Source organism: Rissa tridactyla, chromosome 1 (genome assembly GCF_028500815.1).
Source record: "Rissa tridactyla isolate bRisTri1 chromosome 1, bRisTri1.patW.cur.20221130, whole genome shotgun sequence".
Taxonomy (NCBI): Eukaryota; Metazoa; Chordata; class Aves; order Charadriiformes; family Laridae; genus Rissa; species Rissa tridactyla.
In genome coordinates this window covers 166813406-166828467 of record NC_071466.1, presented here as the reverse complement: position 1 = coordinate 166828467, position 15062 = coordinate 166813406, and the positions used below count along the sequence as shown (strand labels likewise).

The 15062-nt window shown below is 41.4% G+C and overlaps 1 protein-coding gene across 1 annotated transcript in view; it reads left to right on the top strand.

Annotated features, from left to right (window-relative positions):
* ANO4 (anoctamin 4) overlaps positions 1-15062 on the top strand; it is a 114199-nt gene that overhangs the window by 40693 nt on the left and 58444 nt on the right. Inside the window, exon 6 of the mRNA XM_054199248.1 lies at positions 3261-3392. Within this exon, the coding sequence (XP_054055223.1) occupies positions 3261-3392 (132 nt within the window). The remainder of the gene's footprint in view (positions 1-3260; positions 3393-15062) is intronic.

The window sequence follows — 15062 nt, the reverse complement described above, 5'->3', positions numbered from 1 at the left end:
TGAATAGTCCCAGTGGGAAAAAAGAAAACATATTCAGCTTTATTTTCATTTATGTGAAACTCAGATATACAGCCGCAATAACAGTATCTATTTCCTCCACTCCTAGTTCAGTGAAGATTACAAGTAACTGAAGCCTTGGTCCATTTTTTGAGCTAAGCCAAACTTTATATTGACATTCAGTCAAAATTTATTTTAAAGAGGACTTTTGTTACAAGGCAAAGCCCAGACCAGGTCACTTACAACTTGTCAACCTGACTTGAATTTTCTCTCTGAAAAATTCTAGTGATCTCAAAATTTAAAAGAATAAAACTCCCTTAATATTTTTTAGAGGAAACGGGGAGTACCAGGTACCTATACAGTACCTGCATTGTGGTTAAAAACTAAACTAAGACAATATCTAGCACTACAATATGCATACAGCTCTGTCAGAGCTGACCCACAAATAAAAATCAGTCTTGATTCAAAACATCTTTTTTATTTTCCTAACTTCCTCTTTCCTTTGAAAAAATGATTCTATCCCTACCTCTCTTCCTAATGATAAAACAGTTTCTTTGAAATTATTTGAGAAACCCTTAAGTTAAGCACAGTAATATCTTCAGAAAGAGGGTACTAAGACTAGACTTGTAGAGCAGGGGCAGGAATGAAGTGGAAGAGACTGTCTTTGAGACACTGTGTGAATTGAGAGAATGATTTTTTCCTTTATGAGGTTAACAAGTGTTTTTAAAGAAGGAATTTAAGAAGGATATTATTATTAGATCTTCCACTCTCGTCTTTCATTGTGGCTAACTCTACAGTGCCTTGTCATTCCATGCACTCTATTGTTCTTGTGTAGATTGCTCTGCTTTCCAAACACTGTTCTCTTGTTCAGCTGAGTATATAAGCTTCTCCATAAGGAAAAGTGAGGCATGGATTAGCCTTGAAGAAGTGATGAAACACAGTAGATTTTTAACACTGTTTATCTGTGTTTGATAGCACAAACACCACTCTTTCAGGGTTTTTTTTTGAGAGAGATGCTCCTGTAGAGTATAAAGCCTGTGCTGATGGCTGATGGCACTGGGGTGAGCTGTAGGCAATTTAAGAATTTGATTATTTTTCTTTTCCAAGGAGATAACTAGTTTGTTGGGTTTTTTTTCTCTAGGGATGGCTTTGCTGTAGTGTATGTTCTGGGCCTTGCAGAAAGGCTTTGCAGCCTTCTCAGACCTGTTTGCCAGCAGGCTCACTGAGCATGCCAAGTAATCTGAGTCCTGGGAATGGCAAACCAGTCAAATTCTGGGTACACTCAGTGAGAAGCCAACATGAATAATGCATTGCTCTTAAGTGGGGAAAGCACTCTGTGCCTGCATGCGTGCATGCGTGGTGTGATAAACCTGCAGCACGCCTATCTCAAACGTGCACATTGACTTGCAGGATGGATGGGAAAGGATTGCAGCTTAGCAAGGGTGTTAATAGCTTAGAGAATTCAAACAATTTATGCAGCAAATAAGCACGGAATGGGATATTTAGAAAACCTTTCTGCCTGATTCCTCTTCCTTTTTCCATACCCAGAGTCAGTAAGCCTGCTGAGTATACAGTAATGCAGAGCTTGTAGCCTTTACAGAAGAAAAACTGGAGGCCAAGAGACAGAGGATTCCCCTGTAGAGAGCTTACTTTTCCCTTGTCATTCCTATCAGTCTCTGCACAGACTAGCTCAAGGCTGTCAGGCTGGATGCTGCAACTGGAGAGTTACTGTTGGTCAGGCCCCTTACAGCCCTGGATCTGACATCTCACCTGCACTCGGGCACAGACATTTACAAGCTGCCTCCTCCTGTGCTCTGAACTGCTGGGCCAGTGCAAACACTCCCATGAAGAGTTTACGATTATAAGTCTTATATTTGCACACGCATTGCAGTTCTTCCAAACAGTCTTGATGGTAAATACCACCACGACTCCCTCCCCCGCCATGCTATTCCCAGAATGGGAATACACAAATGGTACCAAAACAAGTAGAGCTAATTTGGTTACAATTTTGAAATGTGCCCGTGTTTAAAAATTAGCATTATCTTTCTTATCCAAGGTAAAAATAGCTGAAGGGAGAAGGTTGAATATTCCAGGAAACATTACGTGTATTTTAAATGAAAGTATGTAATAATTTCATGTCATTTTCCCACATGCTCAGCTGCTTGGGTATGGATTGCCCTCCCTCAAAGTGACTGTGCAGCGCTCACAGCGTTTGCTGGTCATAAAGTTATCACACTGACTTCTGTCAAAAGAAAAGAAACAACTACATTTCCAGTCCTTGAACTTCATCCAGAACTGGACTTAGTCTTCAAAGGATGTCAATTCATGCCCTTTAGTTCCAGTCCTGGAAAGATTCATCCAGTGACTGAAGTATGTGCATAGTCCATAATTTGTTGTCTATGATTTTTGCAGGCAGGGATCACTGATTAGGACTTGAAGGTGTTAGGAACTTCTGAGAGAGTAGGGCTCATTGTGCCAGACATATCTCGTCTTTCTCACATGTTTTTCATTATAACATTTTGGTTTGGATTTGAATTTGGTTTAGATTATCTTCTCCAATCAGCTCTGATTCTTCCCTTTCCCTTCATTTCAGTGTGCATCTTTGCATGAGTGCACTTGCAATTAAATCCGTCCTTTCTTCACCTTGATCTTAGTTTGTTTTCACCTTCTAAGTGTAAGAATCTGTGTAGCAGTCGCCTATTAAACTATAAACTGAATATTCTGGTTTCATGGAGGTTGTAGTACTGCAAGACACTACAATGGAACCAAATGAACACAGTAGCCTGTTTTTTATAGCATCAGTTGCAGGGTAAGAATCCATACAGAGAGCAGTAAAGAGATGCAACTTGCTGGGGTTTAGCTGCCAAAGCTCTCTGTCACAGTCTCTGCCATTCTATTGTTTGTATGTCCAAAGTCTAATGTGCCAATTAAGCCTGAAATTTAAACGAGCTGAAACGCTGAGAAATAAAGGTTTAGAGAGTTGCCAAGAGCTTATTGGTCTTAATAAGATTTATAGCAGCATGTACTATCAGCATTGCTTTTCTGTTGAGACAAAATAAGATGCTCCTCTGCTGAAAGCTGGTTATTAATAATCAAGTTCAGCATGTATAATTTGGTCTGCTTCAAAAAAGTCAAAAGACATTTCTTCTTTTCCAGTTGTAAATATTAAGTGGCCTAGTTTGCTAGCATGTGTTCTTTGTAAGTTCTCTGTAATGTAAAGAAAAAACACTATCTCAAATGCTCACACTTTTCATGTGCTGCAGGATCGAGAAACAAATAAGCAGGTTTCGAGGATGGTTACCTAGAAAGCCAATGAAACTGGACAAGGAGACACTGCCAGATCTGGAGGAGAATGACTGCTATACTGCTCCATTCAGCCAACAAAGGATCCATCAGTGAGTATTTTATTATATCTTGATTACAAGGTGAAAACTTTTCCTTCTGGATTCACCTTGGAAAAAATCAATTTCTTAGCTCATGTCTTAAAGACTAGTGCCTTCAAATTAGTTCTTTGCCACACAAAGGGAGAGATGGAGAGTCCTGAGAGAGCATAAAGTCTGTCTGCATTTCTAATAATTAAAGGTCCAGCTCAAGCTAAAAAAAATCAATGGAAAGGTTCCTCTTAATTCACTGGAAATTCAATTACATACCTAAAGTAGTCAAATGGCTAATTCTCTCTTGGTTCAGATCTGCAGTTGTTCTTTGTCTCTTAAAGGTGTGATTAAAACTTCTTTTTCAGCATTTCTGTGTCTTTAGCATAATCAAAATTATCCCTTCTAACACTGATGGTTGAAATAAACTGGCATTGCATTTCATTCCTAGTTACAACGGTAGAACAAAGAGAAGAAAGAAGAGAATGTAATTTCATTTGTAGTTCTCTATCTTTTACTTTTATGGAAGCAAAACTGCTTGCAAAATGCGAGTATTAAGACCTATCAGTAACACTTGTCCAAGCATACCAATGGCATACCAATGTCACTAGAGAAATCATTTGATTACTAGATGCTCCATGCATTAAGACTGCTTCTGTGAAGAGCAGGAGGAGGGAAATAGTCATAGGGGGGGCCATTCTGAGGGGAACCGAGGGTCCCGTATGCAGGCCGGACCCTTCCCACAGGGAGGTCTGTTGCCTCCCTGGGGCCCGTGTTAAGGATATAGCCAGGAAGCTTCCCGGCCTGATACGGCCCTCAGATTATTACCCTCTTTTGATCTTACAGGCAGACAGTGAGGAGCTGGAGAGTAGAAGTCTGAGGGCAATGAAGAAAGATTTCAGGGCCTTGGGACGGCTTGTCAAGGGTTCGGGAGCACAAATTGTGTTCTCTTCTGCCCTTCCAATTTTGGGGACTGACGAATGGGTAAACAAGAAAATCGGACAGATCAACACCTGGCTCCGAAACTGGTGCTATGAGCAGGGCTTTGGGTTCAGTGATCATAGTTTGATCTGCAGGACACCGGGCCTGCTCACTAGGAATGGGAAAACCCTATCCCAAAAGGGGAAAAAGGTACTAGGACAAGAGTTAGCAATGCTCATGGACAGGGCTTTAAACTAGTATCGAAGGGGGAAGGGGATAAAACCAGGCCCACTAGTAATGAGCCTAGGGATAAAGGGCCAAGGATGGGGGCGAAATCGGTAGCCCAGCTCAAGTGCATCTACACGAATGCACGTAGCATGGGCAACAAACGGGATGAGCTGGAAGCCATTGTGCAGCAGGACAGCTATGATGTAGTTGCCATCACGAAAACATGGTGGGATGACTGTCACAACTGGATTGCTGCGATGAATGGCTATAAGCTCTTCAGAAGGGATAACCAAGTAAGGAGAGGCGGGGGTGTGGCTCTGTACATTAGGGAGTGTTTTGATTGTATAGAGCTAGATTCCAGTGATGATAAAGTCAAGTGTTTATGGGTAACGTAGAAGGGGAAGGGAAATAAGGGAGATGTTGTGCTGGGAGTATGCTACAGACCACCTGGCCAGGATGAGGAGACAGATGAAGTATTCTATAAGCATCTGGCTGAAGTCTCGCAATCGCCAGCCCTTATTCTTGTTGGGGACTTCAACCTGCCAGGTATCTGCTGGAAATATAACACAGCAGAGAGCAGGCAGGCTAGGAGGTTCTTCGAGTGCATGGAAGATAACTTCCTGACACAACTGGTAGGTGAGCCTACCAGGGGAGGTGCCTTGCTAGACCTACTGTTGACAAACAGAGAAGGACTAGTGGGAGATGTGGTGGTCGGAGGTCGTCTTGGGTTTAGTGATCATGAAATGGCCAAGTTTTCAATTCATAGCGATGTAAGGAGGGAGGTTAGCAAAACCTCCACCTTGGAATTCCGGAGGGCGGACTTTGGCTTGTTCAGGACACTGGTTGGGAGAGTCCCTTGGGAGACAGTCCTGAAGGACAAAGGGGTCCAGGAAGGCTGGACACTCTTCAAGAAGGAAATCTTAAAGGCCCAGGAGCAGGCTGTCCCCAAGTGTTGCAAGTCTAAAGGGCGGGGAAAATGGCCAGTCTGGATGAATAAGGAACTTCTGATGGGATTTAGGAATAAAAGGAGGGTTTACCACCTTTGGAAGAAGGGACAGGCAACTCAGGAGGAGTACAGAGATCTCGTTAGGTTATACAGAGAGGAAATTAGGAAGGCAAAAGCCCAGCAGGAGCTCAACTTGGCCACTAACATTAAGGACAACAAAAAAAGCTTTTGTAAATACATCAACAAAAAGAAAGCCAGGGAGAATCTCCATCCCTTACTGGATGTTGGGGGGAAAGTTGCAACCAATGACAAGGAGAAGGCTGAGATACTTAATGCCTTCTTTGCCTCTGTCTTCAATAGTCAGACCAGCTATCCCCAGGGTGCTCAGCCTCCTGAGCTGGAAGATAAGGATGGAGAGCAGAACAACACACCCATAATCCAGGAGGAAGTAGTCAATGATCTGCTTCTGCACCTAGACGTACATAAGTCTATGGGGCCAGATGGGATTCACCCAAGAGTACTCAGGGAGCTGGCGGGAGAGCTCACCAAGCCTCTCTCCATCATTTATCAACAATCCTGGTCAACAGGGCAGGTGCTAGATGACTGGAGGGTGGCTAATGTGACGCCCATCTACAAGAAGGGTCGGAAGGAGGATCCGGGGAACTACAGGCCTGTCAGCCTGACCTCGGTACCAGGAAAGATCATGGAGAGGATCATCATGAGTGAGCTCTCACGGCAAGTGCAGGGCAGCCAAGGGATCAGGGCCAGCCAGCATGGGTTTAGGAAGGGGAGGTCCTGCTTAACCAACTGGATCTCTTTCTATGACCATGTGACCCGCCTTCCGGATGCAGGGAAGGTGGTGGACGTTGTCTGTCTGGACTTTGGTAAGGCCTTTGACACTGTCCCCCACAGCATTCTCCTGGAGAAGCTGGCGAATCATGGCATAGACAAGTGTACTCTTCACTGGGTTAAAAACTGGCTGGATGGCCGTGCCCAGAGAGTTGTGATTAATGGGGTGAAATCCTCTTGGTGGCCGGTCACCAGTGGTGTCCCTCAGGGCTCAGTTTTGGGGCCAGTTTTGTTTAATATCTTTATCAATGATCTGGATGAGGGGATCGAGTGCACCCTCAGTAAGTTTGCAGATGACACCAAACTAGGTGGGAGTGTTGATCTGCTTGAGGGTCCGAAGGCTCTACAGAGGGACCTGGACAGGTTGGATCGATGGGCCAAGGCCAACTGTATGAGGTTTAATAAGGCCAAGTGCTGGGTCCTGCATTTTGGTCACAACAACCCCAAGCAACGCTACAGGCTTGGGGAAGAGTGGCTGGAAAGCTGCCTGGCAGAAAAGGACCTGGGGGTGCTGGTGGATGGCCAGCCTAACACGGGCCAGCAGTGTGCCCAGGTGGCCAAGAAGACCAACAGCATTCTGGCTTGTATCAGGAATAGCGTGGCCAGCAGGAGCAGGGACGTGATCGTGCCTCTGTACTCGGCACTGGTGAGGCCTCACCTCGAGTACTGTGTTCAGTTCTGGGCCCCTCTGTACAAGAGGGACGTTGAAGCGCTGGAGCGTGTCCAGAGGAGAGCTACCAGGCTGGTGAGGGGTCTGGAGACCAGGTCATATGAGGAGAGGCTGAGGGATCTAGGCATGTTTAGTTTGGAGAAGAGGAGGCTGAGAGGAGACCTCATTGCCCTCTACAGCTACCTGAAAGGAGGTTGTAGAGAGGTGGGTGTTGGCCTCTTCTCCCAAGTAAATAATGACAGGACCAGAGGTAATGGTCTGAAGGTGCGGCGGGGGAGGTTTAGGTTAGATATTAGGAGGAATTACTTTACTGAAAGAGTGGTCAGGCACTGGAACAGCCTGCCCAGGGAGGTGGTTGAGTCACCATCCCTGGAGGTGTTTAAGAAACATCTAGATGTGGCACTTCAGGGCATGCTCTGAAGGGCAGAGATTGTAGGTTGTTTGGTTGGACTCGATGATCTTAAGGGTCCTTTCCAACCATAAAGATTCTGTGATTCTGTGACTTTCAGGTCTCATGTGGAATTTCAGGGTTGTCAAATTTCGGAGAAAAAGTATGTCTTGAGGGTAGTTACAGTGTTTGTGATACTGGAAACAATCTTTGACTACCAAGGAACAAAATCACAAATAGGCAGCACTGACCAGGATACTGACAGGAGATTCATGTGATGCAGAATGAATTACAGGCAGCTCAAAGTGTGAAATATGTGATTTTACTGAGGGAGAAGCCAAGTTGAGGTAATGCTTTTAAATGCCTCGCTTTGAATGAACAATTAGCTGCAACAGGGATGAATAAAATAAACCTCCTCTGACATAAGTAGTGTCTTTCCAAATACAGCAGAAAAACAAAACCAGGTGCAAATCTCCGGGGAAATTTCAGTAGAATTCTGCTCCTAGCACCAGTCGCCAGCCAGGGTTTTCTCCACTAAATGTCTGTGCCCTGAATAGACATCAGGTTCAGATTACAGAGTCTTCCCATACTTGAGCGAAAAGGTGAGTCAGTTATTGTGCCCTGCAAGAGGAAGAGAAGGTGCAAATTAGTTCAAGAATAGACCAGTGATAATAAAAAATGAAGGAACTGGGATGGCTGGGTTGGTATTTTTGTTAAGATTAACTACTAACTTCCCTTAAAATTATAGCATATAATAAACGTTTTTTGTGGCTGGAAGGAGAATTGGTGTGTATGAAGCAGAATATTTTTTTCATTCTTCTGCCTTGCTCATGTTTGTGTTGGTAAACTGGTGGGGGATGTTATTAAATACTGTGTTAGTTTCATTAACATTCCCGCTGTCGTCTGGCACTTCTCTTGCATCATTGCAGACTTTGAAGCTCTACTCCCCAGCAGGCCTGACATTTTCTGTTTTGCTTTCTGTGTAGTCTTCCGTTCCTTTTGTGTTGGCACTAATAAAATGCTGGCTGAGCTGCCCTCCTTTTCCCAAAAGGTGCTGGCTCTGAGAGGATTCTTGTGTTCCCGTCACACTCCAGCCTGTTGTCTGTGTCTGTCTTATTCTGCTTCTCTAGAATTTTGAAATATAATGACTTGTTCAGTATTTGTCTGGTGAGTTGCATGCAGGAGTTTTAATTACTCCAAGAATTTCTGGGTATGTTGGTAAGCAGAGCATTTCAGGAACATGTTTAGTATGTGCTTTTAATCTTTGATTGTGGAGTGCGGGTATCGAAGAATTGTAAATGTGGAGTTAAAAAGAATTATTTTGTTAGTATCAGTTAACAGTCAAGAAGTGAATTATGTTGGGATTCACTCACTTTGTACAAATTGCTTCTTACTTTGTTCAAATTGCTGCTTATTCCAGGATATACATACGCTTTCTGTTGAAAGACCTGTATACAACAAGCCAATAGTAAAGATGCCCATGTAGAAAGTATGAATATGCAAAGAAGGCATTAAGTACCTCAGCCTTCAGTCCTTGTGCGCTGTGTTAAGGTGGTAGCTGAAAAATGGCACTAGTGTCTCCTTAAGTACAGATTTTGGGTTTCAAGTTTATAGTAAAAAAGATAAGATTTTCTTGCAAATCTGGAATCTGAAGTGAGAAGAGATTAAGTGAGAAGTACATTAAACTGTTCCTTAAGAAACAGCCTTGGGAGACTAAAATATATCAGTCTTTCAATTACACTAACATGGACTTTTCTGGCTGTTTTACAAGTATTGCTGGCGAGCAATATATGTACTTTTGCCAGCTGAACATATCTAGAATTTCTGGGTTGTAATAAATCAATGTTTATCCAAGATATGTTTAATGATTGCTTAATGGTCATGTACTAAATCATTCACAAATACAACCATCTTGGAAGTATAAATCTCCATATACTGAGTTTTCCGGTAAGATCTCCATGTCCTCACTGTAGGTTTTGCCACACAGCATAGCTGGAGGTTGCAGAATTCTTCCTTCTGTCCTGGTTTTATGTGCTTTTATTTTTCTAAAATATTGTTCCTTAAATATTCATATGAGTTTGCCCATATTTGATGTTTGTCTAAATATTGCAATCTGGGTCTTGAATTCCTTATTTCTTCCTTTCTTCATAGCCTCAGATGTTTTTTTTTACCTCAGCAAGTAATAGACAGCAAGACAATAGATCTTTTTTGATCTAGACACAGTTTTCATATCTAGGGCTCCAGCCTGATACAGATGATATCTGAAATATGATCTGAATACAGTCTTCATTTGTGATAGCCACTTTTAAAACCATGAAAGACAGATGACTGACAATACTTAGAATGCAGAGTCTGGGGTGGAAAATAGTTAAGAACAAAACCAGCAAGGCCTGATCGGGGCTTTTTTCAATGGGAATTATTATTTTTGAAATACCAATGTACAATGATCATTTGCAATTTTAGTAAATCATATTGATGTTCTTTTTCTTTCTTGCATTTTTTTTTCCATTCACATGGAAAAGGCCAGATGTGGAGAAAGGCTAGCTTTCAGAAAAAGGCTAAATTTGTGCTGAGAGACACAGCTAACCATCTGCCCTCCCTCCAAAATGGGCAAAGGAGAAAACTGCAAGAATCGCATTTGTGAGATGTGCCTATAACTTTTGCAGCATGGCTTCAGGTTTTCTTCTAAAGGGATTATGGCATACCTTGTAGGGTATATCACAAAATTCTCAGTATAAGAGAAATCCAAAATTCATCTTATTTCCTAAGTAATAGGAAATCTCTTTTTGGAGGAAAAAAGCTCTGCCTGGCTGAGGCAAGCATTTTGTTGTAATCGTGTGGAATACAGAATGATAATTTTCAAGATAGACTTCTGAGTAGTATCTCTCTTCTGCAGCCACAGCCTGGGGAAGGGCTTTATTTATGCCAAAGCATTTCTTCTGATAATTATCAGTTACAAGAATGCGCAGTTCACAATATGTGAAAAGTGTTTTCCATCGGACATGATGATAATTAGTTATTTTTCTACTACATCTTAGTTATTTTACGTAGTAAACTGCTAGTCAGCTGGGAATAGTAACAGTAATAATTAGCTGCAATTTCTTAGATAGCTGTATACTAGCTAGGAAAATGTTTTCCTTTTTTTTTTTCTTCCAAAGGTGATAAACTCTCTGGTTAAATATCAATCTAATATATAACTGAATAAACCACTTCAAATAAATATTTATTTCTTCTGTGAAAATTAGACTAAAAATTTACACAATTATGACAACTAGGACAGCATCTGGATTAATTAAACATAAATGGCCCTGTATACCAGAGGTTAATAGAGTTATTCTCATTTGTACTATGTCCCCTTGTGGTACATGAGGATCTTGTCCTGTGCCTTTGTCAGATTTCCAAGATATGTGTCTCTCAAGGTGGAGTTACATTTTAAACTTTCTCTAGGGCTCAGATAGTCCCTAATAAATCCCATCCCTACCAAGATGATCTGTGCCCATGTCCCCCTGAGCTGCCTCACCCCAAGATCATGGATGGGTCAGAGAGCTGCAACCACTGGAGACGAGGCACAGGGCTGCATGGACACTTACTTGTTTTGAACCAGGGTGGTCATTCTTGTATTTAAATACATCTACAGTATAATAACTATACTAAGTGGCTTTGTATAAGCAAGGAATCACAGTTCTGTAAGATTCCTGATCTTAAACAAATCTTTGTGCAACCAAACTTGGAAATGCCCTGTAATGGTTTTTTTTTTAAAATTCTCTCTGATTCTGGAAGTTTTAATTGCCTGGCACACTGAATGAAACAGGGCATCACTGAAACATACATAAAACTCAGTCTATCTCAGATGAATATTCCTGAGTGAACCAATTTAAATTACGAAGTGATTTGAGTGGCAGGGTGATTTGGGAGGAACGGCAGAAGAAGGTGGAGGAGAGATTCAGCACTTCACGACTCTCTATTTTACTTTAGCAGTTTTGAGGTTGTGACATGCCAAATCTGAAACAGACAAAGCTACTAATACATTCTTCATCCCAAAGTGATTCTGTTTTAGGCACATGATGTAAAAAAATCCCTGATAACCATTAATAAACATTTTCTTTTAGATAAACAAATTATTCAGCTGCAGCCTTAAAAGTCAGGCAAAATGAAAATAAATAGGAAGTGATAATAATATACATTTTTTCAAACAAATAAACTTACAGGAATGTGCGGTAATATTCTCACTGGAATACTGCAGGCTCATCCTGTTGCTGCTACTACAGCTGATGATTTTATTTCTCTTGTGTTGAGTGAGATAAAAACCTGCTATTGCCTCAGCCAACGACAGCTAGCTACCACCAGTGGTTTACCTGGGAGCGCAGAGGGTTGGGCAATTTTCCTGCAGTAAAGAATGCGCTTCTCGTGTAGTGATTACTACTGCAGACAACATCTGTGCTTTTAGTTTGTACTGCTTCCAGCAACAGGCATTTGCTTGGAACACACCTTTTCGTATGGTGAGTGTCAGACATTGAGTGTTTCAGTGTCTGGGGATCCCGTGGAGCAAAGCTGCATGTTGATAGGTGCATGCACACATCCTCACTTTGTAGCTTTCTAACCAGTGCATGGGTATTCAGCTTTCAGCTTGTATATCTTACCACTACAGCAGAAAATAGCCTTTTCCTGCTTTTTGCTTCTCCAAAATAAGTTGAAAAGTAAAACCTTTTTTTTTTTTCTTTCCAAATGGATGTTAGGCAAAGATTCAAGAGCTAAATTTACCCTCACAGGGTTTGTACAACCTCCAAAATTACCGAAGAGAATGTATGAACAGGAATTCACTGTTAGTTTGTTCATGGTTGAATTTGGATTAATTGGAGGGCCTTCTTTAGATGACAGTTTTGCTGTGCTTTGTTATCCAGGGAAACATAGTTTGAAATCTCCAGTTCAGAGTCTAATTAAGAAAGCTACAAATATAATTTCAAAGCAATTAACCTTCACTGACTCTTCATGTTGCTTACAGTATGAATGTAAGAGCAATATTTCAAAAATGACATTTTTAAAAGGGACTTTAATTAAGGATCAACTCTGGAACCTTTCCTGCCAGAAGTGCTCTCATTGTCTTCACTGGGATTTTCCTTTTGGGTAAAGACAGCTCACACAAATAAGACTTACAGGACCAGGCTAATGGTTGTAACTGTTGTGGAACAAATCACTGGCTTTATTATCTACCTATACATTAACTTCACAGGTAATAAAATAATAGTGTATTAATCCTTACTTACTTTTTATCTTACAAATGAGGTGACAAAGTGATCAAAACCTTCAACTGAACTGTCTCCTGAATAACGCCTGAATCCTTACTGAGCCTGAAAACCAGCTGTATCGCTCTAATGAATATTCAAGCCCTTGTGCGTATTGAAATTCTAACAAGAGCAGCAGAAACAGAACATCTGAGGAAACCGTTCCTTCAGAAAGCAACAAGGGTTAAAAAGCTCTTTAGAAAGCCTCTGCCTTGTGCAGTTTATAGCTCAATTATGTCTGATGAATGCTTATCTACACCTAGTTTGTAAACGTCTTCAGCTCTGGCCCCTGTGAACTGAAATTTGAAGGGTGAGATTCTCCAAAGACTGAGAAAGTCTTTCTCCTCTGAATACCTCATTGGATGTTGTAGACCATGAAACAGCCTTGATGGCTATTCTGTGAATATGGATTTACCACCCACAGTCAGAAAGAAGGTAACCTGGAGCACATTAATTTTGGAGGAAGAAATGCCCATAAAGTGTAGGAGAGAAGGGTGGTGGTAGAGAGGGATAAGTGCTGCACAGAACTGCATGATTCTCACCTGACAAGAGCAAGTCCTGTGTTTTTGGAGATAAATTGAAACCTTCTTGGCATTGTCCTAATTTATGTCAACCTCTAACTGGGATGTTGTAACAAAATAGTTGTAACTACTCAAGATATTCTCAACCTTTCAATGCCTGCCACTCATGGCTGCCTGTTTTTATTTCCTGTGCCAGAGCTCCCTACCCCCTTGGTTATGGTGATACTGCTCTTTCAGGGGCTACTCTACAGACAATTTCACAGAAATGATCTGATTATTTGAGTTAAACAAAGCAAAAAAACTCTGTGATTTTTATATTCAAAAATAGGTGAGGATTATTTTTAACCTTTGCCACATGCAATTCCATCCCAAAACAATGATATTGTTAGGGGTAGTCCAGAACATCCAGAGGACTCATTTTAGCACTCCTTTTTCACCTTTGATGAAAACTAGCATCTCTTCTGCATCCATGTCTCCATGAGTAGTGTTGGAAAACACTGAAGAATATGTTCTTCCCCTCTTCGCCTACTCTAGTCATGGTGAGTTCTCCCTCTCCTCTGCCCCTCCTGCCCTCAGATGTCTTTTACGGGCACAAGGATGGGCAGGGCAGAACCTCTGCAGCTCTCATACTCACACGTGTTTTAGGACTGCTTCAGTTAGTTCTGGAATAGGCAGAGTTCTCCATGGCAGTTATTATACTGAGGTGTTGACATCTGCTTCACAAACACATCTGTTTGTTCCTTCTCAGCCACGTGAGATCAAAAGCTATAACAACACAATTGGTAAGTTTACAAATGAATGCAAATGAATAAAGTGTTTGTTGAAACAAGTGGTTCTTATTTCTTTTTAAGATTGCATATTACCTTTTTTTCATTCATGACTCATGAAAATAGAAGTGACTAAATGCAGAAAAACTATTAGCCCAAATGTCCAAAAAAGCTGATGTAATAGCTACCTGTAGTTGCAGTATGACACAGTCGTGATAACAGGTGGACAAGATAACCTTATATCACAAGGAGAACAGATTAACATTATTGGTGTTACCTGGATCAGTGTTGCTAGTTTCCCAGATAAGGTGATTCAATTCTCAATCGAATCATGCAAGAACTCATAGCTAAGTCAGAATGAAAATTACTGTGCCATTTTGATTTCATAAGTTATCTTCATGGTTCTTTAACATTCAATACCGTCTGGGAGGTGAGATCTTGGAGAGGAAAGTCAGACATTAAAAGAAAATGAAACAAAGTGGGAATAATACTAACTGGTCATTTCTGGTTTACTACAGTCTTTTAATTTGTTTCTGCTGCTACTAAAATGGCCAAATACAGAGCTCCAGCTTCAGATGGAAATAACGCTGTTCTGTCTGTTCAGAGTTTAGATGGTTTTTTTATCTAATTTCTTTAAGCATTAAGACTTACATGATGACAGTATTTCCCTTTTGTCAAAGACCTTCTAATAATTATTATTTTACATACTGGTTACTTTCAACTAAATTTGGTAGAGGTGTAGTTGTTTCAAAGTTAAGCACAGTCGTCTTTACTTTGTGAGTATCAGCAGCTTGAAATGGAATAGTGGCCCGAAATTGTGCCTATACCGAAAAGGCAGTGGCCAGTGCACACCGATTGTATATGCTGTTTGGTAGCAGCCCATTGGTAAATCAGCATGCACATGGTAATCAGCCAATATGCATAAATCAAATTACTTTCAACAGGTACTGTAGGGCACGTGTAGGACTTTGGGAATAGTAGGGATGTGAAGTACTGAGTACATTGTGGACACAGAAAAGATCTGTGAGTATCTGGGGTGGAGCGGGAAAGGAGACGTGAGATAGTAACATCTAGAAAACCAGGTTTCATTAATTATGGTGCTTTTGGAGCAACTTGGCTTTT